The sequence below is a fragment of the Berghia stephanieae genome, chromosome 3, assembly GCF_034508935.2.
Source record: "Berghia stephanieae isolate SIO BIC M18660-M18661 chromosome 3, UCSD_Bste_1.3, whole genome shotgun sequence".
In the NCBI taxonomy this organism is placed as follows: domain Eukaryota; kingdom Metazoa; phylum Mollusca; class Gastropoda; order Nudibranchia; family Aeolidiidae; genus Berghia; species Berghia stephanieae.
In genome coordinates, this window is record NC_088362.1 from 106,541,813 (window position 1) to 106,569,312 (window position 27,500).

Below are 27,500 nucleotides of genomic sequence, written 5' to 3' on the forward strand. Positions count from 1 at the left end.
TATCAGAATTTATTTCTTTTTTATTTAAACCTCAAGGCTTGAGCGAGGTGATTGGAGGAATGGGTGAGGACAAGTTGAAGAAGCTGATGAGTGACATCATCCAGACAGCTGAACGCACTGACATCATGCCTCATGTCCGAGACGGTTATATCATGACCTACATTTACTTGCCATCTGTATTCGGAAACACCTTTGTTCAATATGTGGGACCTATTCTTCCTTCCATCTTACAGGTATGTTGTCACACAAGTTATTTCTAGGCAATCCCAACTTTACATACATACTTTGTTCTGGCTGTCATTTCTTTTTTTTCACTCTGTCTTTCTGACTTTAAGAGAAAAAACAAAAACAAAAAAAAAACCCCAAAAAAACAAACAATGATTAGTCGTTTTATAAGGTGTTCTATAAAAAATCTAGTGTTTCCTTTGCAACAATAATTCATATTTGACATTCAGTATGATCTTTAAATTTATAATCTCTGTTCGGTCTCTCTAAATTATGAAACTTTTACTTATCACTATTTTAACACATAATTTAGAATGTGGATAAATCAGCAGAACCTCAGACCTCCTGAGATTAATCTTGCATTTAATAATTGTCTTGTCTATTTTTTTGTTTTTAGGGGAGGGAGTACCTTTTTTAAAATATTTATTTTCACACACACCCCCCCCCCCCCCCCCCCACCTTCCCTCTCTCTCTCTTTCTCTCTGTGTCTCTCTCTCTTTCTCTCTCTGTGTCTCTCACTCTCTCTCTCTCTCTCCTCTCTCTCTCTCTCTCTCTCTCTCTCTCTCTCTCTCTCTCTCTCTCTCTCTCTCTCTCTCTCTCTCTCTCTCTCTCTCTCTCTCTCTCTCTGCAATAATTGGCTGACAGGATCTATTTTTATCTAAAATGTTGGTATATGATGGACTGCAATTTGTTAAATGAAAATTATTGATTGTTATAAGTCTATTTCACACAATTTCAACTGTTTTAAGCTCCTGGTCCATTTTACTTTAACAAGATTTACAATTATTGCTGAACGTCAATTCTTTTCTATCAACACAGGGTTTGTCAGATGAAAACGAGTTTGTTCGTGACACGGCCCTCCGTGCAGGAAAGCGTATAATCAATCAATATGCCGAGACAGCTGTGGAACTTCTTCTTCCAGAGCTTGAAAACGGTTTGTTTGATGAGAATTGGAGGATCCGTAACAGCTCTGTGCAACTTTTGGGTGACCTGCTCTACAAGCTCTCAGGTTAGCAGAGTGGTGATGACATTTGAATGGGATCAAGTTTTAAGCAGAATGGAAAATTAGAAACAGTTTTTTTGATTTTGTTTATATTTGCCCCTCACTTGATTTCCATTTCTTATTTGGATTCAATAGTCTGATTTCACGTCGCCCAGCAATGGCGGCCATCGTGGTTCTAAACAAAGAAAATCGGTACTTTTTATATAGAACTTTTCATATGTCTTGTGATCAGAATGTGTAAAAGTCAAAACATGATCAGATTTATAATGGTTTTTTGTCCCTCTGGATACGCTTTTATGCTCGTCAGAGAAATATTTCATAAGGGCAGCCGCCCTTGTTCCGATAGGGAAGTGACGTTACGACTGTTGAAGGGTATTGACAATGGATTGTTGATTTGTTGTTCAGAGATTATATATGAGATTTTTTTTAATGTATTTTTTTTTTTTTGAAATGTCAAGCACTGCATAATAAGCAATACTATTTTAGGTTCTTCCTCCAGTTTCCTTTTCTTGGTTGAAAATTGACCATCCATATATTTTCTTTGAAGATTGTGAAAGAGATAGGGTTTTTTAAATGTTTTTTTTGTTGTTTTTTTAATTGTTTTTTTTTTTTTTTTTTGGTGTGTTTTTAATATATTTAAATCAGTTTGAAAATTTTATCTGCTGTTCTGATGTGAAAAGAATAATTCAAAATTTATTTGCCAATATTTGACTATAAGTTTGAATATTATAAGTTGTTCTCTTGTTAAAAGAACATTTCAAAATTTATTCCTTTCATTTGACAATGACAAATAAATTCCACCCGTTCACATGTATACCTGCTTTAAAAATTCGGATCACGCAAATGATATGGAATAATTTGTTTTTACTTTTTTTTGACATTTATCTCCCATCTTTTTATGACAGGTGTATCTGGCAAGATGAGTACTGAAACTGCTGGTGACGATGACAACTTTGGTACTGAAACTTCACAGAGGGTTTGTTAAGTTTTTTTTTTCTTCTTTTATTAGTTCCTTCCCTGAAAATTCTTTTGAATGCAATTTAAAAGATGACTGCCTAAAATTTACAGAATTTTACAGTTATTATTCTTGGGTGTCAATTTACATCAGTAAGTTTGGAATTCTAAGTTAAAAGCATTGACATTTTTTAAAAAATTGTGCTCCAGCCGCTGTGTTGAGCCCTTTTAAAGTTGAGCCTTTCTTATAGCGCAATATCCACTAATAGTGCTCAAAGCGCTTTACAAAAGGGTCCCTGACCAACAGCAACACGTAATATGTAGAATGAGACATGATGCCTGTTAGGCGATATTACAATATTTATTCCTACAAAGACAATGCTGTTAACGGTCAGGTATTCATGTTACACCTGAGTACAGTGAGTAAAGAGCCTTTTCCAAGGACTCAACTATGCGCCGAGCGAGGCTCGAACCCAGGGTCTTCTGATTCTAAAGCGCGTGTCATAACACAAGACCACATAGCCGCACAATGTGTGACAATGTTTTCTTCCTCTTCCTTCGCTTTCAATGTTTATGACATCTCATTTAGTCGAAATCGCATACAAACCCCATTTACTTGTGTGTCATTCAAGCTGACGTGTTCAGTGTGATATTATTCAATTCATTTTTTGTTTGTTTTTTTTGTTTTGTTTTACCATTTTTCCACAAAAGGCCATCATGAGATCCCTGGGTAACGAAAGAAGGAACCGTGTCCTGTCAGGACTCTACATGGGCAGGTCTGACACCGCTCTAATGGTGCGTCAGAATTCACTACACGTTTGGAAGATCATTGTAGCCAACACACCTCGTACATTGAGGGAGATCTTACCCACTTTGTTCACTTTACTTTTGGGATGTCTAGCCAGTACCAGTCATGACAAGAGAACGGTCAGTACAATAATCTGATTTTGATTTTATTTTTTCTCCATGACTATATTAATATCAGACCTGCCTACTGTTACGAAAAATTCCTAAAATTACGGACTTTTGGCTCCAATTTCAGAACTTCAGGAGCATCTCAAAGTCATTAAAACTGAAATTTGATGCTGGACAACATGATTTAAAGGATTTTGAAGTGGTTTTTTAAAATCCTTGTGAGGAAAAATTGTTGATTTTTAAGGGGGTACTGTCACAATAAGGACAATTTTATTAAGTTTTATCAAAAATGATCTTTTCAATGCTTTTTCTGCAGTATTATGTGTGTCCAAGCATATTTCTAAAGACTTTTTGGAATAATTTCCACTATCGGTGTATATGAGGTGGCATTTTAGGGGTACCCCGCCCCGAAAACTTCAGATTTTGGGAACAACTTTTCTCAAAAAGTGTCTATTCAATTTCACTGAAACTTGCTATGTAGGTGTCTTTAATACTGCTCTACATTATGTCAGAGGGATTTTTCTATTCTTATTCTAGTAAAGATTTTATAGCATCCGGAAGTCTTCAATCCGTAAAACTGTGAAAATTTTTCCTTTTTCGCAGTTTTTACCCTCTTTGGACCCCCATATCTAAAAATATAATGCTTATATTGCCAAAAGCCTCTGACATAATGTAGCCACACTATAAACACACAAGTGTGTGAAAGGAAAAAGAAATTGAATAGACAGTTTTTGAGAAATCTTGTTCCCTGCTATCCCACCCCCTAAGAAAATGACATTTTGAGAAAATGGGAAAAAACGAACCTTCTCGTAGATTATACAAAATATAGTGTCATGAACCCCCTAAACTGTGTTGTTTTAAACCCAAGAATCATTCTCCTGTGGAAAAAAGATACAATTAGTTATGAATTTATAAAAATGGTACTTATCCGTTTGAGGTAATCCATCCAATGTCACGTGTCGTCTGGGACTCCGCAATCAGAAGCCGCCTGCAGCATACTGCTCACCGCCTTCCAGTTGATGTAAACGTTCTTCCTCCCTTGTCTGTGCTAACCTCCTCATCTCCCTTTCCTTTTAAAGACAAATTCACCTGCTCTGTCTGCATTCTTTATCCTAACATTGTCCCTTTTAGTCCCATGCTCCACAAAATGTCGTCCCACACTAAGCCCTATTGCCGAAATGAAATCCTGCGATGCCTTTGCTCTCTTGTTGAATTCTCCTACTCCAATCCCACATGAAATTTCCAAACGCTGTCTCCCTACAAACACATGTTTTGGACACCTAGACCAAATCAAAGCATGGATGCTTTCATTTACATTCTGAGTCATTCCAAATAAACATCTCCCCAACAAATCATCATCAGTCAATCTAACATAAACGTCATGGATGTGTTCTGCTACAGTCGGTAGAATAAATGTGGTCATATGTCTGTCGTGGTCAGGTGCTGGCAGACCATTAGCCTTGGCTTTCATGTAGAAGCACCAAGAATCAATTCCTTCTGGGCAGTACTCATGGCGTGGCTGTTTATTGGTTGAGGTGCAGTGATAAAAAGAAGCCCAAATTGCGCGTCGCATGTCGTCCACAGTACTGTTTGATCTAATGGCCCGCGTGTAATATTTCTGAAGTCTGGCGATCTTTGCCTTTGTCAATTTTCCTTTTCCATTCCCTCCTAACGTTACCTTTACCTTCTTCTTGTTGTCCACAGTCTTCCGCAATGCTGTTCCTAGTCTCTTCGCAACATGATTTACACACTCCCTCTTCTCAATTGTCATCCCCTCATACGGTCCCGAATTGTTTAGCTGCTTGATGGTGTTGCTGTCCCCGTCACTAATCATTGTTCTATATCTAAGTCCATTCTGCTCTACAGATCTACTCCACATATTCACAGCCGCTACCTGTTCCATACTACCTGATGATCCTTCATGGTTCCTATCACACTCCTCCTTATGGCCACTCAAGAATTCTGCATACCTATCACTATCCCCCTTCAGCTTGTCTCCTACTGTCACACACTTATGGCAATACTTAGAAAGAACCTCATGGTCCACTACAAGTCCTGTTCTGTTCTCTATCACACATCCTATCCCTAACATTGATTTATGTCCCCTCGTGTGCCAACTACCATCATACGAAACATCAACATCAACAATTGGTTGCCCTGCCTGCTCAGGATACGCTCGACGAACAACATCAACAGCTTCAGAACGGAGACGAGACGAATAGCTGGCGAACTGGCGGTGGATGGCCTTCTGGTGGCGAAGAAAGGTCTTATGATGTAGTACAGGCATATCCATCATGCCGCAAAATGAGGCTAAGCCAGCCTGTCCACTTCCATTAGCCAAGGATGAAGCGACTCCACGACGATTAACTTCAAAATATTTATCTTTTTTACGAGATGTATAAAAGGACGATATAACTTTTGAACATGATTTACAAGACAAATGTAGAAGAATGGCAAGACCAACAGAAGAATCACGTGAAACCTCCAACGTAGACTGGAAACAAAAAGGGCAGAGAAGACAATCAACAAGATCCTGGAATACAATCAGCTGCACGATGGTCGAACATTCCAATGAAGACGAAGATGAAGGCTCAGACGTAGAGGCAAAGAAATCCAACTTACGAGCTGATGATGAAGAAGCAGAAGCTGAAGCTGTTGGTTGCGGCGAAGAAAAAGATGATGGAAATAAAGGTGAAGTCGCTGCGTGGGGCGAAGATGTCACAGAAGATGTGGATGCTGGCTCTGGTTCATTAAAAAATTTCTGCTTCTTCGCATCCCTTGCCTTCTTCAAAACATCTTTCCGTGACTTCCTTTTCATGCTGCTAATGGAAGCATTGAAGGTGGAAACCTTGGCTCTAGGCATGACAATCTGTGAAAATAAATAAATATAAATATACCATAATAAATAATAAAAAAAAAAAAAATAATAATAATAAATATATATATATATATATATATATATATATATATATATATATATATATATATATATATATATATATATAAAATAAAAATCGGGGGTTAGCTTAGCTCAGCGTTACGGTCTTTGCTTCGTACCGGAAAGGTACCGAGTTCGATCACCAGCCTCTGTGCTGTGTGGACTTGAGCAAGCCATCTCGCCCTAGCTCAATTTGCGGCGCAGCACTGCGGTTGACGCCTTGGTTATTCCAATCTACCCTTGGAATAGACCCTGGAGAATAATTTCCACTATGGGATGAATAAAGGGGTTTTAAAAAAATAATTTTATTATAACATTTTTATTGCACCCCCTACTTCTAAGCAGTGTTGGAATCAGCCCAAAGTTTTGCCTTGAAAAGCACAAAAGATACCCACACATAAGAATTCTGGCTACCAATCATAGTTAAGCACAGATCTGGTATTGCTTTGGATCAAAGAAAAAAAAAACATTAAAGAAATTAAAAGAGCAGGCAGAAAGGCCGCTTTCTGGGCAAAATGAATTCCTACCACAATAAGGTAACAAAAAGTCACAGTGGGCTGACCACCTGCTTGGCTAATGCCTTGGTCTAGAGTAATTTCACTTTAAAGTGGCCCTACACTGAAAGGTGAAAAGGCAGAAACTATAGATCAGAAAGAAAGAAACGCCTTTAGGTCAAGAGACAAGAACCATACCTCAGAGCATTGAGAGCACCCCCCCCCCCCCCCCCCCCCCACACACACACACAGACTCTTGTAGAATGATGGTTATAAAAAAAAAATAAGCACAATCTAGATAATCTCTAAGTTCTAACTCACTGACGTCAATGGTAATCCAAGTCTAAGTTAGCTTTCGACGTCTATCTGTCTGTCTAAGATCTACTATAGATCGGCGTTTAGTTATCTCCTTATTCAAGCTCAATGATCTTCACTAGTCTAATGTAAATCAAAGAAAACAGTATGGTTCTTATTAATCGTATTAAAAATAAAATAAAAACAAAAATTAGCCTTTAGAATTATTTACGAGCAGCATTCTCTTTTACTATCGTCAATGTTTACATTTTAGAATGGAATGCACACTTTGAGACTGTAACCGGTCAATCTGATTTCACTAGTAATAAATAAATAGACATACTTACTGGCTAAAGCGGTATCCAGGCGTCGAAATGATTATCTACCAATTCTTGGTTCTTTGGAAAATGATGATAAAACTTTGCAAATAAGTAAATGGAGTGAAGTTTGTCATGAAACGACCAAAAATCAGTTCGAATCGAAGCGTAAGTAAACGTAGTCGAATGCTCCGGAAATGTACCCGTTGTTATGTCACGTGACTGAAAACCGGGTTACGATTGGTCTTGGAATGTGAGCTAAAATTTTCCATGACGGTAATTACTAAAAATAACTCCTAGACGTCTCTTCAGCCAATCAAAGAAAGGAAAATAGGCTTGGAATTTCTCGATTTCCCCGCCGACCTGTGACACATACGCGAAAGAATGTGAAAGAACGGAAATGCCCTTTCCCTGACATTTCTGCTAATACCAAATAAGCCGGGGTTCAGTGCGGGTTACTAAGGACTATCGGACGTTGATTCTGACGAAAATGACGGAAAAACTTTGCGTTTAGACGATAGTTGCGTCACAAAAAAATTATTTAAAGCACTTTTTTGTAAAAATTTAGCCTTTTGAATGTTTTCAGTGTGTTAAAGAAAGGTTGAATTACCTGAAAGTGCCCTAATCTCATTTTCGATAATTTTAGTGGAATTCATAGTAAAACCGTCCTCTCGACCAGCGCGTACCCCCTTAAAGTTAACTATAGCATCTACAATTTTTTCCCCCTAAGAATTAAGAATTTTTAAATTTTCAAGTAGACAGGTCTGTTAATATACACCAAGAATTGGATTGCCAATTTAAACCAATTTCATTGACTTGTTTGTGATTATCTGAACTTTTGCCTCCTGTGATGAAGAATGTCGTAAAGATAAAATGCATTAAAGAAAATCCTTCATAAATTCTGTTTCATTTTAATATGGCATAAGATTTAATCACAAACATCGACTTTTTAGAAACTAGAAATTTTGGTACTAATCCAACTTATCCTCAAGGTCACTTTAGATTCATAGAATTTCTTTCGTTTGATTTTATTAAAATGAGCTTTTATCTAGTCGGTCCCAAGCCAACAACACTAAATATGTAGGATGCATCATGCAGCCTGTGAGGAAAGATTACGATTTGTTGGGGTATTTTTTTTTTGCCAGATACAGGCTGTAACTGTCCAAGTACTTATTTTTCACCTATGTATGGTGAGATCATAGGAGTAAAAAGCCGTCTTTTCCAAATACTTATTTTTCCTCTAATCACAGTAGGATTTGAAACTTTGACCTTCAGTTAGTAAGCTGAGCGTCATACTATTGGACCAAAGCTAACTAGCAAGTCCTAATTAGATTTTATGAATGAATATTTTTCTATTGCACTTCATCTATCTTTCAAAAAGTTGTGAGTGTAATGATTAATATTATCACTCAAGAATCGTAAAGCATTCTGAGCATGTTAAGTGGAAATTGGGCTGTAAAGTTTGTGTCTTGTTTTGTTTGGGTTTTTTTCTTTCTCATTTATTATTTTTTAAAATTAAAATTTGATATATGAATATATTTTATACAGGTTGCTGCCCGCACTTTAGGTGATCTGGTTCGTAAACTCGGAGAGCGTGTGTTGCCAGAAATCATTCCAATTTTGGAGAGTGGGTTGGATTCTGAGGAGGCGGATCAAAGACAGGGTGTGTGTATCGGTTTGTCAGAGATCATGGCTTCCACCAATAAGGACCATGTAAGTATCGAGTGATCGGTTGGAAAAATTTGGATAGATTAGCGATGAACAGAGTTATCGTAATAATTGATCAATTTTATTATTAGGATGGGGGCTTTAATCGTTGTTTTTCTTGTGGCAATCAAAATTACGATTATCATCATCCTCATCATCATCATCATCATCGTGACCACCACCAGCCACCAACTCTATAATAATATTAGAATTATAAAGAAATAATGAAACATTATTATTATTATTGTTATTATTATTTATTATTATTATTATTATTATTATTATTATTATTATTATTGTTAATATTATTATTATTATTGTTAATATTATTGTTTAGATATTTTTTTATTGTTTTAAAAATTTGATTTTATTCTATTGTTAAAAAAAAAAAGTAGAAATAGACATAATACTCAAATCTCTCTCCTGTTTTTTGGGGTATTTTTTTGGTTGTTTTTTGTTTTGTTTTAAGTTTTTCATGACACTTGGGACACTTTTAGGTCATATCAGCACAAGATATCACTCTCTATTTTATTTTTAAAAAACTAATCAATTTAAGCAGCTCAACTTTCGCTTGCATCAAATAATTGAGGGGTATTTTCCATGCATTTCTATAAAAACACAATGATAATATATATGGCCATGATTGTTTTTATGTTGTTTTGGTGATATTGTTTCATTTGAAAATACCATTATTTACAGGTCATTGTGTTTGCGGATAGCCTTATTCCTACAGTGAAACGTGCACTGGTCGACCCCCTCCAAGAGGTCAGAGGAGCTGCAGCTCACACATTTGACAACTTACACCAGAATATCGGGCAGAGAGCCTTGGATGAAATTTTACCTGATCTTTTAGAGAAATTGGTAAGTGACCATTGCCTGTAACGACAGTGCTAAATGTATTATTTTGTTTTTTATGTAAATCTGTCATGCAGAGGTAAAACACATACATTTTTTTCATTTTGCCCAGGACCTGTTTACTTCAAATACTGTCCAGATGGAATAAGTAAAATGTTTATTTTCTACTGAACTCAAATATTGACTTGGAAAATGCTGGGTTTTTTAAAGGTTTTTTTAGTTTTTAGATTTGTGTCATTTGCTCATAATTTACTTTTAAATTATGAAAAAAAGAAAATGGCAACCAACATCATGATGAAAACATACATATCTTTAGCTTATAGCTTCAAGACAGGTGGTTGTTGATTGAAGCAGTATACAAGAGTAGAATCACAAAAAATGTCGCAAAGTTTTTATTTATATTTGACTTAACAACTTGAGACAAAAAATGAAGAAGAAAAAATATTACCACCTGCCTCACCCTTATTTTGATTGTTAGTTTTTAAAATATATTTGCTGGTCTGGGAAATTTCTTTATGTTTCTCATCTGTACAAATCTATATTTTATGATAAACATTTTCTGTCATCCCTCACCCCTCTCTCATCCACATCTATTTTTTTCACCGAAAATTTAATGATTTTTCTCATCTACTTTTCTATTTTTATTATTCACTTTTTGTTTATAATTTTTTAAAAGAATAATAATAATAATGTTATAGATTTATAGTGCGCCAAACATCCCTTCATCAGGAGGGCTTTGGGCGCATAACATAGATTAACTTAATCATTAAGCCCTAACACAGTACACGAACAACGCTAATCATACACATAATCAAAAGAAAGCCTGTCGGAATAAGAATGTCTTCAATCAATGCTTGAATTCTTCTAGTGAAGACGAAGAACGTATCTCTAGTGGTAGTAAATTCCACAACCTTGGACCAGAATGCTGAAAGGCGTGTTCACCAGCCTTCACTCGACAGCGGGGTGTTTTCAATTTGAGGTCATTCGTTGATCGAAGTATAAAGAAAAATATATAAAGAATATAGTTTCCTTAAGATATGATAATATAGTTTCCTTAAGATATGATTCAAGATTGACACTGCTTGATTTAAGCATTATATTCTATATGATTTTGATGAAACCTTTTTATCACTGACCTTTATCAATTATTTTTTACTTGTATGATTAAGAATGATCCAGATTTGTCTGAGATGGCCCTGGATGGATTGACTCAAGTCATGGCAGTCAGGAGTCGAGTTGTCTTACCTTACCTAGTGCCTCAGGTAGGACTGATAGATTGAATATTGTGGTGGAGGATATTATGTTTAATAACGGTCAAAGATAGGACCTCCCAATGTATAGATAGTTGGAAGATGACGTCACCCAGGTCTTTGTCATTGTTTTTTGCCATCCGCGTTTATGAGTAATGCTCACTGAACTGTATTAACCTGACTATAAACGTTCATGGATACGCACAGTTTTATGTGTTGGTCGCGGGCAATGTTATGAGCTTCTTAGCCAAGCGCATACTATCTTTACCAACTGTCACAATAGAATTGTAATGTTATGATTTGATCCTCTGGGAGATGAGGAAAATTAACTAAGAAAGGTGGGAAGGAGTGAACTCCAAAACAAAACTACTACTATATCATGTCACCTCTATTACAACATAATCATACTGTAACTTCAACCTATTGCACCATCAACTAATAGGCTCTTTGAGTATTTTTTAAATCATATTTTTCCGAGAGAAACCCAAATTTAAGTTGGATACGAACCATTCACTTTCGTGCCAGCTGTTCTTATAATTATTTGTCTGCAGTCAGTTGAAGCATAATATAAAAAAACCTTTTTTCAACATCTCAACCGACAGCTGACGACGCCGCCAGTCAACACCAAAGCTCTGTCCCTGCTCTCATCTGTGGCTGGTGAAGCTCTGGCCAAACACCTAGGGAAAATCTTACCAGCACTCATGTCATCCCTCAGCCAGAAAGTCGGCACACCAGAGGCTGACCAGGTATGTTATACTGCCATATATGGTGAACTGTCATAGATTTTGATAAGATGTGCTTGGCACATTACCTTTTCTATTCAAAGAGCCTATTTGGCGTTGTAATTCATCATGGTTATCATAGTGGGGCCATTGTATGAAATGAAAGCTGGAGTTTACTGCATTTCCACGACCTTTGCACTAAAAATATCATGACTTAAGGTGCAGTTTGTGTCTAATTAATAGGAAACTCCTTCAAAAAATTTGATCTTGAGATTTTGGTGGAAAATAATATTTTATTATCTTAGAAAAAAAAAGCTTTTGTTGACATACACGTTCATCACAGCTGCAGCTTGTTAGCAAAAAAATTCCAATAAAAACAATTTTATTTTTAAAAGCGAAGAAAAAAATGAGTGGTAGTAGAGTAGTCTGAATTGAGTTATGGGTCACCCACCCCACCTTGCATATCGCACTTACTTCGCCGGTCATGGACTGCTTTCCAAGTAAAGCAGGGTCATATAGCATCCACCCCCTTCAATGAAAGGTAAATGGTGTCTCATGCTGAACTCACAACCCCGCCCACATTCCTTGAGTTTCTGGTCAGCCACTCCCAGGGTTGCTGGGTCCGTCTGCTGGACGGTGATTTGACCTTTGACTCAGACCTTCCCAGGAGCTGAAAGAGTAACAAGTACTCTGCGTGTGGCCCCTTGATGCAAGCTTTACTCCCACTCGTTGATTACCAGGGGGTTCGAACTATATATATGAGGCCCATAAATGAGGTTCCTGAAATATGAGTTAATGTAAATTTAAATAATTTTATGCATAAAGATAAATAAAATGAAGGGGATGAATAATCATTTGAAAAGATTTCATGTGTATCAGCGGAAGATAAAATCATTTAAATTGGGGGTTATTTTAAATGCGATATCGCGCTTTGTAATGGCCTCAGCGGCGGAGGAAGAAATAAAATAGCCTCTTGGGCAGTTATGTCCCTTTAATTTATTTGATTATTTCCCTTGTTATATTTATTATCCTTGAGGCCTCTCTCTTGCTCTCTCTCTCTCTCTCTCTCACTCTCTCTCTCTCTCTCTCTCTCTCCCCCTCTCTATCTCCCTCTCTATCTATCTCTCTTCTTTCCCCCCCCCCCCCCCCCCCCTTCTCTCTTTCTCTACTTTAAAAAAAAAAAAGCATTAGGAGTCAAAATTGTCCATAAAGCCCATGTTGATTTCTTTACAACAAGCACAGAATTACCATCAATAAAAATGTTTTAAATTTTAAACTGAATTTTACAGATTGATATACGAGTATCTTGCAAACTTTTATTAAATTTAGGGTAATTCTATCACCTATTTACCTAGGGCATAATGATTGGCCATTTAATGTTGGGAATTGCCATGTGGCCACCCTGTTGCCAGATTCATTTGCACCCACCTACATACTTTATAACGGACCAATTTTGATTGTTCATTGCTCAAAAGATTCTTTTCGATCTATGTTAATTTACACAATACAGTAGTATAATAATTAAGATAGTCGAACCCCTGTTTGTAATAGCTTTTATTTCCCTTCAAATATTGAGAGTTATCCTAGTGTTTTTTAAGAATTTCAATTCTTCTAATTTCTTTTCAAATTGAATTCAAATTGAGCTTTTATATAGAGCGATATCCATTAAACGTGCTCAAAGCTCTTTACAGGGGGTCCCTGACCAACAGCACCATTTAACATTTAGGACAGGACATGACGCCTGTTAGGCAATATTACATTTTTTTTCGGACAGAGACAGTGCTGTTAATGGCCAGGTACTCATTTTACACCTGAGTACGGTGAGAGAATTTGAGTAAAGAGCCTTCTCCAAGGACTCAACTATGTGCCGAGTGAGGTTCGAAACCCAGGACCTTCAGATCCGAAAGCGAGTGTCATACCACACGACCACGTAATCTTTAACTATGAAAAGCCATGTCAGCATTTTGAAAAATTTAATCTCATCCCAAACCTCCTCACTAGTGTCTTGATTTTTTTTTTCTTCCAAGGAATTCATCTACTGCAAGAATGTTGTGTTGTCGGTAGATGATCCTCTCGGTGTGCAAACCATCATGATGGATTTGCTGTCTGAGATAACACACAACAGCGATGCATCAGTGTGCCAGTCTGCTGTGCTCATCCTACACGCCTTCTGTGCCAACACAGTAGTGGATGTTTCTGATTACCTACCCCAGCTATTCCGTGGATTGATCGGTTTGTTTGCCAAATCACACGAACAGCTTGTTCTAGCAAGCTGGCAGTGCCTTGATGCTATTACAAAGGTATGCATGATGTCATGAAATGACACATGATAACGCTTCCAAATTATTCCAATGAAATTTCTATTTACAGATTTTAACAAATGAATGACTCTCTGTGCCTGAGTCATATTTACTTTTATTCTGTTCTAAATTGCTACCCAATAATTATTATTATTATTGAGTAGGAATTTCAGTCCACTATATGATGCTAAGTTACTCATTTTAATTTTTTTAGTTTCACTCGTTGAAAGAAAGAAAATTTTCACAATTTTACTTCTTCAGTCAGGTTGGGTTATCAAACACTTTGCATTCTTGGCAGATAAAAAAAAAATATTATACTTGTAAATTGTCCTTCCTTGAAATTCTCCAGTACTCTAATATTTATTAAAGCTGTATTTTTCTTTTGACATGCTAGATTTTTTTTTCTCTCTCTCTCTCTCTCTCTCCCCCCCCCCCCCCCCCCCCCCCCTTTTTTTTTTTTCCCCCCCTCTTTTTTGTTTGTTTTTTTTGTTATAATTTTATTCATAATACTAACTAAAATATGTCATAAGCATTGTACAACTAAAAGACGTAATTTCTCAATATACCCCCTTTTCTTATTTTGTTCATTATTATAGAAAATGGACATGAGTGAAACACATGATCACATAACCAGTGTCCGACAGGCTGTTAAATTTACTTTGTCTGACTTCAAAGGTGAAGAACTGCCAGGTTTCAGCATTCCCAAGAAAGTAAGATTTGTGTCTTCTAGGATTTGATTTTTTTTGGAGATATTATTGAATACATGATTGCATCCAAAAAGAAGAAAAGAATTGCTGGAGGGGTGAGATTACTGAGTGGATAAGGCATTGCACTTTCCACCCAGGAAACCTTGTGTTCGAGCCCCGCTGTCAACATCTCATTTTTTCCTTGAGCAAGAAATTTAGCCTCTATTGCTCACTTTGCAGACCTGCACTGCGGCTGACAGCTATATTACTGGATTTTATCTTAAGATTAAGATAAGCCCTAAGGAAAAAATTTTCACTGAGAATTTTATTTTATTCTATTTTAATCTATTTTGCTTTAAGATTTATATTTTTAAAAATATAATAATGTCATTTCTAAAATAGATTAGCATTTAAAATCAGATAAAAGAAGGACTGGCTGATTTAAACAATTTAAGTAATAGGTTTTGAAATTATTTGGCCTATGTGTTGAGTGCAAGGAATTTTTTTGTAACATTCTTAATTCTAGTAATAATAAGTAATGATAATATATTAGATGACATTTGCTGAGTGCATTTTCAAAATTATATAATGCTCAATGCACTTTATATTAGTTTTTTATTTTTTTTGAAAATGCATTTCTTGTGCTACAACACACAAATTTCCTATATGAAGCACCAGTCAAATTCAGGTTTTAATTTTTTATTCGATTTGTAAAGCGTTTAAAAACCTTATCTTTTTTAGGGCATTGCACCAATTCTACCCATATTCCGTGAGGGTCTTTTGAATGGAGGAGCCGATGTGAAGGAAATGGCAGCGCTCGGACTGGGAGAGGTGATTGCTGTGACGGGAGCAGATGCTCTCAAACCATCTGTAGTCAACATCACTGGTCCCCTCATCAGGATTTTAGGCGATCGTTTCTCATGGACATTAAAGGTGGCTGTCTTGGATACCCTTTCCATGCTCTTAGGAAAGGTAAATAAAAGTTATTGATTAATACAACGTCACGTCCTGATAAAAAAAAAGAATAATTTATCATGAAATTACTGAACTTCAAATATGGCTTTACAGTCGTGTGGTAATGAAAATTGCTTTTGACCTACAGGATCCTGGTTCAAGTTCCACTTTAGGTGGCAGAAACTTGAGTTCTCTGAAAAGGCTCTTTACTCACTTTCTCTCACTATACCCAGATATATAATGAGTACCTGGCTGGAAACAGCGTTGGTTCTGTTAAAAAAACATAGCACATAGCAGGCATCATGTCTCATCCTAAATATCAGTTGTTGCTGTTGGCTTGGGACCACTTGTAAGCTCTTTGAACAGAATTAGTGGATATTGTGATAATAAATTCTATATAAAGGCTCAACGTTTTTTGTGGTTTTTTTTTTAGAATAGATGTCAAGATCATCTAAACCAGAGGAAAAGAAACAACTTTGTCGATTATTATAAATTATACGATTCAGAACATAAACATCAAATGTGAAAACCAAACTGAGATATTCATCCACTACGTTGAATGATTTGAATGATCCAGTCATCTCAAAATTCACGCACAGATCAATTGCTTTTTTGGGTTTACTTATTCTCTGTTTTGGTTTAATCTCTTTGGCCATTGTAGGCACTGCCAAAATCTAGGTCTTAGAATATTTTTACTGTCTCTTCATTTTCATTTCCCTGACTCCGATACAGCCTTGCCACTTATACTCAGTTTTATCACTACATTAGACACATTTATTTGGAACCAAAATTGGTCAATTTGGATTTTTTTCGCCCTCAAGATTCAGATTATTTAATTTAAATTTTAAAAGAAAATTGGTTAAAACGTGATTAAGTCTAAGTGCATCAATTCTAAAGTGATTTAAAATGTACAATTCATAGATTTATTGTTTGAAATTATGCATTTTTGCATTGATACAGATTTTTTTTCTCAGAAATTTGCACGTTGTTTAACTTTCTTGCCAAGGCTGTAATTGATATATGGCTGATTTATTGGAAGCGCTTTATTCTCTATTAAACAAGTAAAATACAAACAAATTATTAAATGGAGTAAAGTGGTTTTAGCACTCAGCCATGACTATCTTGAGGGAAAAGATTTTTTTAAAAAGAAAACAAAACAAAAAAAGTATCGTGCCAAAGGAATTGGTGTGCAATTTCATTCATTCTCTGTTTTTGGAGTATTAGTGTTAAAGGATCCAAAGTAGGTCGTATCTGTAAACAAGGCTTCATGTTTCAGTCTATGGGGTTTATGTTAAGGCAGTAGTTGTTTTGTAAAATTAAAGAGCAATACTTATCAGTGATAGTTGTATAAAAAAGTTGAAAAAGCATTGTTGACTGTCTTAGTCCCAAGCTCTGGACCATGAGACCTTGTATAAGACAAATTCATGGTTCGAAAAAAGTAATTTGTATTCACAATTGGTGACAATTAATGCAGTACTCAATGGATGCACGCACGCTCTCAGGAGAAGCCAAAAAAACAAACTTACTAGAATCTTAGCGTGCCGAAAACTGATGCTCATGAGAGGTAACAACTTATGATACAAGCTCCTGTGTGCCGTGTTGGAGAGCATGCTAGAATCAGTGCTGATGGTTTTCCTCGAATCCGCGGAAATCCGAGATTTTGGAGTCCAGAGGAGGAATTTCCTCCTTTAAAATTACATTTTCTCGAAACAATGTGCTAGCAATGAGAAAGTTGATGTGTGGTGACACACACAGGTGCAGTTCCCCACTCTTCAGAAGTTAGAGTATCAATGATAGTCTACCAATTCAATTACTCTAAAGGTGGGGTTTAGTGCAGTAAAAATGGGACTTAAAGGCAATCGTTCAACAGTTTCCTACTTTTTCACTTTTTGTCACCATCAGCACTGTAGAATCCAGCAAATACTGTACCATATATAGCAATGTAACTAGATCAAGTGGCTCATTCTAATGATGACAATACATATTTCATTCCTCAGGTGGGCATCATGTTGAAACCTTTCCTGCCCCAGCTCCAGACAACGTTTGTCAAGGCTATCAATGACCCCAACAGAACGGTCAGGCTACGAGCTGCCTCTGCTCTTGGAAAACTTATCCTTATTCACACAAGAGCCGACCCTCTCTTCAACGAGCTTATCACTGGCCTCAAAACATCAGAGGACACATCCATCAAGTGAGTCGTCTCTCTCTCTTTCTCTCTCACTCTCTCTCCCTCCCTCTCTCTCTCTCTCTCTCTCTCTCTCTCTCCCTCCCTCCCTCTCTCATTCTCTCTCTCTCATTCTCTCTCTCTCTCTCTTTCCCTCCCTCTCTCTCTCCCTCTCTCATTCTCTCTCTTTCTCTCTCTCTCTCTCTCTCTTTCTCTCTCTCTCTCTCTCTCTCTCTCTCTCTCTCTCTCTCTCTCTCTCTCTCTCTCTCTCTCTCTCTCTCTCTCTCTCTCTCTCTCCTTTTTTTCTCTTTGGATTATCTCGATTCTTTTAAATGTCATTTAAAAGAAAAAAAATCTTCATTTTTTCCTTTCCTTTTTTCATAGATGATTTATTTAAGTTTACACAAGTAACATGACTGATCTGGAAGGCTTTACTGTTTAGAGCAGCTTTCTTTTGGATTTCAATACAAATACTTGAACTATCATTAGTCTAAAGCATTGAGATTAATACAAGAATAATAGTAAGGATTAATTTTACTCTCTCTTGGATGTGAGAACAATTTTATGTAAAAAATGCAGATATTTTAGTAAAAATCCTGATGTTTTTAAACATATTTTCCTTGTTTACTGAGTCGCTGGTTCGGATAAGTCCTTGTTTACTGGCATCTAGCATGGCAGCTCTGCAATGAAGTCAGTGTTTTCACACTTTTTAATTATTTTGTTGTTGTTTGTTTGTTTTCCAGAGACACATTTGTCCAGGCCCTTCGCTTCTGTGTGATTGGAGCTGGTGCTAAAATGGCGGATGCAAGTCGAAAGCAATTGACCCAGACTCTCCTCGGCCTTTTGGCATCAGGGGATGACAGCACCCGAATGACAGGCGCTGGTTGTTTGGGCAGTCTCTGCACTTGTTTGCCAGAGGCAGAACTGAGGGATTTAGTGGTTCAACATTTATTAGGTAATATTTGATGTATATTTAGACACACAGAATACACGTCACTGTTTTAGACTGATTCAGTTCTTTTCTACAGATCTTTCCTTCCATCTTATAGAGCCATTAGGCCCATGGAGCTGGAGTTTAATCCCGGTTTCTATAGCGTGAAACGGACAATAGTAATTGCTTGCTATCCTTAGGATAGGATGCTGGTCTATCAAAAAGTACTTTCCACCAGATCTAACAAACCCAACTACCCATTCACTACTGGATAGACAGAGGGGTCAGAAAAAAATCTCGACAGCACCCAAAATCCATCTTGATCCCTTTGCGAGTGAAGCGAGTGCTCTACCAACTGTGCAATCAGGACCCCCTTTTCTACAGATCACTTTTTAAAAAAAATATTTTTTGAAATATTTGCTTTAATCCTCAAATTAATTTACACTTTTGATTTAGTGCTTGGCTGTAGGTTGTAAAATTGACCTTTAAAATGTTTCCCGGTGAAAGGCTATATCCTGGTCTCCTTAGTGTTAAATGGACAATAAAAGTTACTTGCCTCCCCCCCTGCCACGAAGTACTTACTGCCAGATGTAAAAGACCCAGTTACCCAATCAATGCTGGGTGAATAAGGGTCTGAAAAAACAAACTGACTAAAACCTTTCCCTGTGCTTGTGATACCCGTGTCTACCAATTTAAGTTATCTTGACTCTTATATTATATAAACAGAGTGGTATGTTATAGATATTCTAAAAAAGTATAACCTTGTAAATTCATAGAGTGAGGTGATCAACTATTATTTTTTTTTTTTTTTATGAAGAATTGAATAAAAATAATAAAACAACTTAATAAAATGTAACAAAATTCAACAGGATGTTTCAGGATCAAAACTCTCCTTCAGATCACATTCATAAAATGTAGGCTTAAGAAGGGTTTTCAGCTCGAAACATTCAGTTTTAAATATCTTGTTCTTTTTTTTTTTTGAAGCTGTAGTGTTCATTTTTATCCAAAATTATCTACAATCCACAGCTTTTACTTTTAGGAGCTTAGTATTTGCTTTTTTCTTATTTTCATTTTCAGACACGGATCCCAGTCTGGAGTGGACTGTTCGTCACAGTCATGGCATGGCACTCAGTGTGGCCCTCAAGGTGTCTCCAGACCTAGTATGGACCACTGATGTGATGAAGAAGGACATCATGTCTGCCATTTCCAAGTGTATTGCCGCAGACAGGGTGTGTAATACGTAAAACATGTGATGTGGGTTATTTGCACACCTGCCAAATCTTACAAAGTTTTTGTAATTTTATTAAATTTAGACAAATTTCTGAGCCAATACGAAATTGTATGGAAAATTACGAATTTTTAATTCTCAGTAATACTTAAATAATGATAATAGTAATAATAACTACTTTTTCTTCTCTTCTTCTTCCACTAATGATAATAATAATTTCAGAACTACTACTACTACTACTATAATAATGATGATAATAATAATTTCAGAAATTACTAATTTCCTTTTGACACTCAACTAGATATGAACGTACAAATAACAAAGTGTTGTCAGGCAGTTCATAGCGCCCTCCAAATGATCTTATTGATGAGGAAACCTGTAAAACACTTAAAACACTTATCCATGGCCGCATTACCAGTCGCTTGGATTATTGTAACTCTCTGCTGTGCGGCCGACCAAAAACATCGCTGAACAGACTACAGTTGATGCAAAACAAAGCTGCTCACATAGTTATAAAGTGAAAGCCCTGGGATCATATAAATATAACACCTGGCCTTAAGTCACTACACTGGCTTTCAATAGAGAAAAGAGGAATATACAAAATCGCATGTTTTGTTTACAATTGCCTTCACCATACATCACCTGAATACCTTGAATGCCTTGTTACATTATATATCAATATCTGACTTTGCGATAAGCCAGCTCTTTGTTTATGGAGAAAAATATCCCAAGAACAAAGTTTTCTGAGCATGGTTTTGCATTTTCAGTTCAATCGTATGGAATTCTTTCCCTCAAGCGGCATCTGAAAACAAATCTTTTTCATTCTGCTTATCGTGATTCTAATATTAACTTCGAACAAGAGATGTGTGTATGACTGTTGTGGTTATTTGGTAGTTGAATGAATGAATTTGGGTGGTACCAAAAAAACTATTGCTAAGCACCTCTGAGCACTATTCATGAATACTGGCGCTTTATCATACCATTATAATAATAATTTAATTGTTTTATTTGTTGGATAAAGAAGGGTTTTGTTCCTTGGTCAGTATTTTCAGTCTTTTTATAAAACTTTTTTTTTCTCCACAGATCCCCATCAGTCAGAGTGGCCTTAGAGCAGCCGGTCATTTACTCAACTATTTGCTGAAAACAGATGTCAAATCATCAGTTGTGTCAGAGATCTTGACCCTTCTTGTAAAAGTATGTAGTTGTTTTGTTTTGGTGTTGGTTTTTTTTTTTTTTGTTGTTGTTTTTTTATTATTAAACTGAGTTTATCTAAATATGTGAAAAAGTTTTTGAAAGGATTTCTTTTCATCTTATTTCAAATTATTTCAAAAAAATTCCTGATTCTTCAAAGAGTCGTAGGAGAGCAAATGATTTTGTCAGAGGTTATATTGAGCTTTTGTTATTTCTTATTACTGGCTGCAAGTTTATCGCCGATTTTGAATCTTTCAGATTTCTTTACTCCAAAGAGAATAATATTGTAAGCAATAGTGAAAGTTTTATTGATTATTTTGCATTGCAAAATGAAAAATAAATAATATTAAATTAAATTTCCTTTATTTATCACAAAGGGGAAATTATTCTTCCAAAAGAAGGCTGGAATACCCTAGGCATAAGCCACAGTTCATTGCTGCCAATTTATCTAGGGTGGCTTGGCGGGGAATCAGTACCTTTTTCAGTACCGTCAACCGGGGTTACTTAGGCCACTTAGTAGAATATATATAATATTAGATCTATTTGGTTCTAATTATTTAAAAGATAAAAGCTACATGTAATTTATCTTTTAAGATAAGCAATCTTGTTTTCAGTAAGTGGCCTAAGTTACCCCGGGTGGCCTAAGTAGCCCCAGTTGATGGTATAAAGCAAAGACTATGCCACTGCCAAACTACAACATATTGTAGCTTTTTTGTACTCACAGAGGAAAGAACCAAAAGAAAATTGTCTAGAATTATTGTTATTGGAATTATTTTTTTTTTCTTTCTTGAATGCTCATTATTAGTGATGTTTTTGCCTGCAGACCATGATGAAAAATGACTCGAATGACATCAAATTGTTGGTGGCACAAGTTGTCAGTTTCATCGCCGATGCCAGGAAAGAGCGATTCCAAGATGACCAGTTGGTTGTCCCAGCCTTGGTGATGGGAACTAAGGAGAAGAACACAATGGTACGCTCTGCTTCCGAAGCTGCTTTGGTCTCTGTGTTGAAGTTGCGACAAGGGAAAGAGACTGTCTATCAGGTAAGACATTGGTTTAAATTTTTTTCCAATATACAAAAATGGAACCTTGTGAATTTCACATACTCGCCCGTTATTGTACTGAGTTTCAAGCTCTTAGGAAAATCTACCTTACATATGGATGATTTTTATTTTTTATTATTTATTTTTTTAACCTTTACCGCCACTCGTGGGTCTATTAGACCCACCCCAAGTACATATTCTGTCATTGTGTCTTTGAATGAGTAAATAAAAACTTGAAACTCTAGATATGCTTCCTTCAACCATTTTGTGTTATGTGGATTGAGTTGTTTTTTTAATTTTCATGGAAATTGTATTTTATATGAATTTTTTTCACAACCCTATAAAATTCTTTAGCGCGGCCACTCGCGCGGTCTGTTAGACCCGGTAACGCACAAAGAGAGTTTTATTCCTCATGCCCCATTCGCCACTCGCGTGGTCTTTCAGACCCGCCGACAAGCAAAGAGAGGAATACGTTCGCCACCCGCGTGCCCGACGTGTCACTTACTAACGTATCAATTATGGTTGCCAATTTGGCATTCTTTTTGCCAAAAGCAAAATTTATAGATATTTTGTATAAGTCTATTGGAATAGTGGCAAGGAGAATGTCTTAATAGATTACTATTTACACAGATGTTTCTGTATTTACAATACAACATAGTGATCAACGCAATACTAATTTATAGTGCACTTTCTGACTTTGGTATCAATTGGTTGTAATGGGTTATTTTTGAACGTCGATTTTGGCATGATTCCACAAAATAATCTTGTTGTGTCCTAAAAGAATGCGCCGAGTCATGACCTGACCTAGTCGTGTGTAGTCTATGTCAAGTGTACTCATGACCCTTTCTACTCGTTTTGCCCGCGACAGTTTACAAATATTATTTCTTCTGCTTTTACAAAATATCGATATATTTCTACAACTATACCGAGCTATTGCCTGTGGTTGCAACCAACACCGAGCTGTTGCCCGTGGTTGCCAACGACATCGCTTCAGATGCTGGCTGCTACAAGTCATGGATGGTAGATTGGAGTAAGACCAAACCTGCAGCTACCAAAACGCCAGCCCGCAATATTTTGAGGTTACCTCATGACCGCACTCCCGCAACAGGACATGTGGAGACACCAGAGAGCGCCTTTCTGCTGTTTTTCACGGCGTTCATGATCGACGAGTGCGTAAAATACACAAATATTGAAGGGAGGAGGGTGAAAGGCATGAAATGGACAGTCTGCACAAGGGATGAGATCTCTGCCCTTATTGGGTGCTTGCTGTATGCAGGCTCCAGGAAGGAAAACATGACAGATATTAAGATGTTGTTCGATGTTTTGGATGGACTGCAAATTTTACGGGCTTGTTTCTCTCGGAACCGTTTTTCGTCTCTTTTGACTTACATGCGGTTTGACGAGAAGCCAACGAAGAGCCAGGGATCTGTTTGCTCCAATCAGGGACATTTGGAACAAGTTCCAGATTGCCCTTCAGATGCACTATGCGCCGGGAGAAGCCCTCACAGTAGACGAGCAACTTGTCAATTTCCGTGGTCGTTGTGCCTTTCTGCAGTATATCCCCTCGAAGCCTGACAAGTATGGCATCAAAATATTTTGGGTGTGTGATGCCGCCAACACCTTTCCGTGCTACGGCATACCATATCTTGGAAAGGGAACACAGCCCAAAACAGCCAGCAGTGTTGGAGCATCTACTGTTCTAAACCTGGTCCAGCGCTATTTTCAGTCTGGAAGGAACGTCACTTGTGACAATTACTTCACAGACTTCGAGCTGTCCCAAAAACTGCTGCGCCAAAAGCTAACTCTTGTGGGGACAGTAAGGAGGAACAAGACGTTTTTGCCTCAGATATTTAAGGACAAAAAGCATCTCTCCCTTCACCAATCCATGTTTGCATTCAAGGACAGCACCACACTGGAGCTACCAGACCAAACGGAACATGAATGTAAACCTCCTCAGCACTAGGCGGACGTGACGTCAGACTGTGGAATCCTATTTAAATTTCCGTTACAACACAATGAGCACATAAGGAATTGGGATATCAAACCTGCAGATGATGTTGTGCGTTTATTTATTTTTTTAAACTCGCAACATCACCAGCCGAATATAACGTACCAACACACAAATTATTATCAAATTAATATCATCATCATCATTATTATTATTATTATTATTATTATTATTATATTGTTATATTATCATCATCATCACCATTATTACCGTATTATTATTATTATTATTATTATTATTATTATTATTATTATTTATTATTATTATTATTATTATATTGTTATATTATCATCATCATCACCATTATTACCGTATTATTATTATTATTATTATTATTATTATTATTATTATTATTATCATCATCACCATCATTATCATCATCATCTTCATTATTATTATTATTATTATTATTATTATTATTATTATTATTATTATTACTATTATTATTATTATTATTACTATTATTAATATTATTCACACAGAGAGAGAGAGAGAGAGAGAGAGAGAGAGAGAGAGAGAGAGAGAGAGAGAGAGAGAGAGAGAGAGAGAGAGAGAGAGAGAGAGAGAGAGAGAGAGTGAGTGTGTGTGTGTGTGTGTGTGTGTGTGTGTGTGTGTGTGTGTGTGTGTGTGGCGAATCGGTGGCACAAAATACTTCTCTCTTCCCAAGTCACCGGGTCTTAGAGGACCCGCGAGTGGCGAATGAGACGTAAGAAATAAATCTCTATTTAGCTATAGGCGGGTCTAAAAGACCACACATGTGGTGAATAGGGTGCGTTTTAGGGAGTGGCGGTAAAGGTTAAGTCCAATTTTATTTGGGGTTTTTTTTTTGTAACTGAATTGTCAGGCCTGGACAAGTAAATGAAACACGAAATAATTGATGGGCACTGATAATCAGATGAAGACTCAATGCCATTCTGGCTGAGGGAAATTCTGTCTACTAAATCAAGCAGGGACTAAAATCATTTTGTTCTTTGTTGTAGCTATTTGTCAGCCAATAATTATTTTGTCTCTTTGTTATTGACAGGAAATATTGAGCTCTCTGGACAAAGGTATGCAGGAATCCCTTAAGGAGGCCATGGGTAGGTGTCTAAGAAAAGTGGCCAACCAGAAGGAGACACCAGTGGATGACATTGATGATACTATCTTGAGATGAAAGCAGTGTCAGTCATCAGCCCTGACTTTATTTAGATTGATTTGTAAGAGTGGATTGTGGATTACATAGCGAGTGCAAAACCACAAGTCGTAGTAAAGGACAATGCTGGACTGTGATGGGTAAATGATTGTCTATCACTTTTGACTTGTGTTTAAGAATAGATTGTCTAAATACTTGTGAATGAACTTGATAGCATTGATGAGGACCTGCTGGTCATAAGTCGGGTACCTCACCCATGTTATCTATTTATCATTACAATTAAAAGGTGATTGGGTGCTCTGTATCCATAACATGACAAGAACCAAATTCGTACCAGTTTTTATTTAAATATGATTTTCCTCTCAAGTTTGAGTGTTCAAGTTCTGCATGAGGGAAAAAAAATTGGGAGTAGGCCATGGTCCCAGTGTTAAAGCAAAAGCGAAGTTTTAAGAATTTTATCAGCCTCTCTTGGCTGGCAGTTGAACTTCAGACCCGATTGCCAGAAAATTGTGCTTCCATTATTATTTCTCCCACATGTGGTTCGATGAACCGTTTCTTTGTTTGACCCTCTATTTGCAAACATGCCCTTTAGCGCAAAAAGTGAATTAAAGTATGCATTTTAAAAGTTACATCCCCCCCCCCCCCCCTCTCTCTCTCTCTTTAGTTTCTTCTCTTCTAGGTTCCATGCCTGGTCCAGGCTTCGGATACTGCATGAATTATCTCTCTCCATTCCTCCCTGTCTCTTGCCTTTTCAAACAGCTCTTGGATTGTTAGGCTGGTGAAGCCCTTCAGTTGGTCTATGAGTGTTTTTCTTTGTCTCCCCCGGGCGCGTTTACCAGGTATTTTTCCACAACTTGCCAGGTATTCATTCTTATCTTTCCTTACTATGTGTCCGAAAAAGGATAGTTGTCGATCCACTATTAAGGGCATTAGTTTCCTTTGTTGGTATGTTTGTTTTAGCACTTCTTCGTTCGTTTTGTGTGCAGTATACGATATTCTCTGCATCCTTCTCAAGCACCACATTTCAAAAGCTTCAATGTTCTTTTGTGTTTCTGCATTTGTAGTCCAGCTTTCGCATCCGTATAACAAGATTGGCCACACGTAGCACTTCAAGACTCGGAATCTAATCCCGAACGACATCTGTTTGTTTTTCAAAATGTTTCCCAGGTCCATGAAGGCCTGTTTGGCTTGAGTTATTCTTGCTCGTATGTCTCGGTTACATCTTCCATCTGTTGTCACTATTGAACCTAGGTATTTAAAACTTTCTACGTTGGTAAGTTGCTCGCCGTGAATCGTTATATTGCAGGTGTTGTTGTTTTCAGGGTTTTTCTGTATTACCATGCATTCCGTTTTGGTGATATTCACTTCCATTCCCTTGGCTTCACTATCTACTACCACTTTGTCAACAATCTTTTGAAGTTGGATTTCTGATGTTGCAATGAGTACCGTATCGTCTGCGTATCTTATATTATTTATGTTGTGACCTCCCACTTTTATTCCCTCCATATTATTTATGCCCCTCATGATTGTTTCTTGGTATAGATTAAACAGATCTGGTGAGGCAACACACCCTTGACGGACTCCTTTCTTAATAGGAATGGAATTTCCTGTAGAGTTTCCGATTTTGATAGATGCCTGCTGGGTGTAGTATAATGTTTGCATGAGTCTGAGGTCTTTCTCATCAGCGCCAATGGAGTGCAGTTGTTTTAGTATTTCTTCGTGGCGTACTCTATCAAAAGCTTTTTTGTAGTCGACAAAACAGAGGTATAGTGGGGTCTGAACCTGTATAGCTCTTTCACTTAAAACACGGAGGAGGTATATTGCGTTCCTTGTCCCTCTGTCAGGTTGGAATCCATATTGTTCTTCTGCGATTTCGGGGTTAATCTTATTCCTTAGCCTGTTGATAATTATACGCAACAGTATTTTGTTGATGTGGCTTATTAAACTTATAGTTCTAAAATTTTCGCATCTGACTGCACCTGCTTTCTTTGGTATTGCTATGAAAATAGAGTTACAGAGATCTTCTGGAATTTTCCCAGTATTGTATATATTGTTGAATAATATGTGAAGTTCATCAATTGCTAGATCTCCTAGGCTTTTTAATACCTCTACAGATATTTCATCAGGGCCTGTTGCTTTACCATCCCTCATTCGTTCCATGGCATGTTCAATTTCACTTTTGGTGATGTT

General features: G+C 36.9%; 2 protein-coding genes across 5 annotated transcripts in view; one reads left to right on the forward strand and one right to left on the reverse strand.

Annotated features, from left to right (window-relative positions):
- Positions 1–27,500, forward strand: part of LOC144969092 (stalled ribosome sensor GCN1-like) — a 79,299-nt gene that overhangs the window by 40,273 nt on the left and 11,526 nt on the right. The window contains exons 37-53 of one of the 4 annotated variants that reach the window (XR_013644724.1): positions 37–233; positions 1,045–1,234; positions 2,134–2,204; positions 2,894–3,109; positions 8,689–8,853; positions 9,547–9,708; positions 10,872–10,964; positions 11,555–11,698; positions 13,702–13,974; positions 14,571–14,684; positions 15,402–15,632; positions 17,612–17,805; positions 18,522–18,733; positions 19,787–19,938; positions 21,021–21,131; positions 21,952–22,170; positions 25,203–25,450. Coding sequence is in view for 2 of the 4 variants with exons in the window: in XM_078908141.1 (XP_078764267.1) it covers positions 31–233; positions 1,045–1,234; positions 2,134–2,204; positions 2,894–3,109; positions 8,689–8,853; positions 9,547–9,708; positions 10,872–10,964; positions 11,555–11,698; positions 13,702–13,974; positions 14,571–14,684; positions 15,402–15,632; positions 17,612–17,805; positions 18,522–18,733; positions 19,787–19,938; positions 21,021–21,131; positions 21,952–22,170; positions 25,203–25,331 (2,879 nt within the window). In the remaining 2 variants the exon portion in view is untranslated. Of the gene's footprint in view, positions 1–30; positions 234–1,044; positions 1,235–2,133; positions 2,205–2,893; positions 3,110–8,688; positions 8,854–9,546; positions 9,709–10,871; positions 10,965–11,554; positions 11,699–13,701; positions 13,975–14,570; positions 14,685–15,401; positions 15,633–17,611; positions 17,806–18,521; positions 18,734–19,786; positions 19,939–21,020; positions 21,132–21,951; positions 22,171–25,202 lie in introns of all 4 variants that reach the window. The other 3 variants (XR_013644723.1, XM_078908142.1, XM_078908141.1) reach the window with 3 other exon arrangements.
- LOC144966936 (uncharacterized) lies at positions 3,968–7,309 on the reverse strand. The gene is made up of 3 exons (XM_078903630.1): positions 7,171–7,309; positions 4,187–5,966; positions 3,968–3,975 (listed from the first exon to the last, which is right to left on the reverse strand). The coding sequence occupies exons 2-3, from the start codon at positions 5,958–5,960 to the stop codon at positions 3,968–3,970; spliced, it is 1,782 nt and encodes a 593-aa protein (XP_078759756.1). The 5' UTR covers positions 5,961–5,966; positions 7,171–7,309.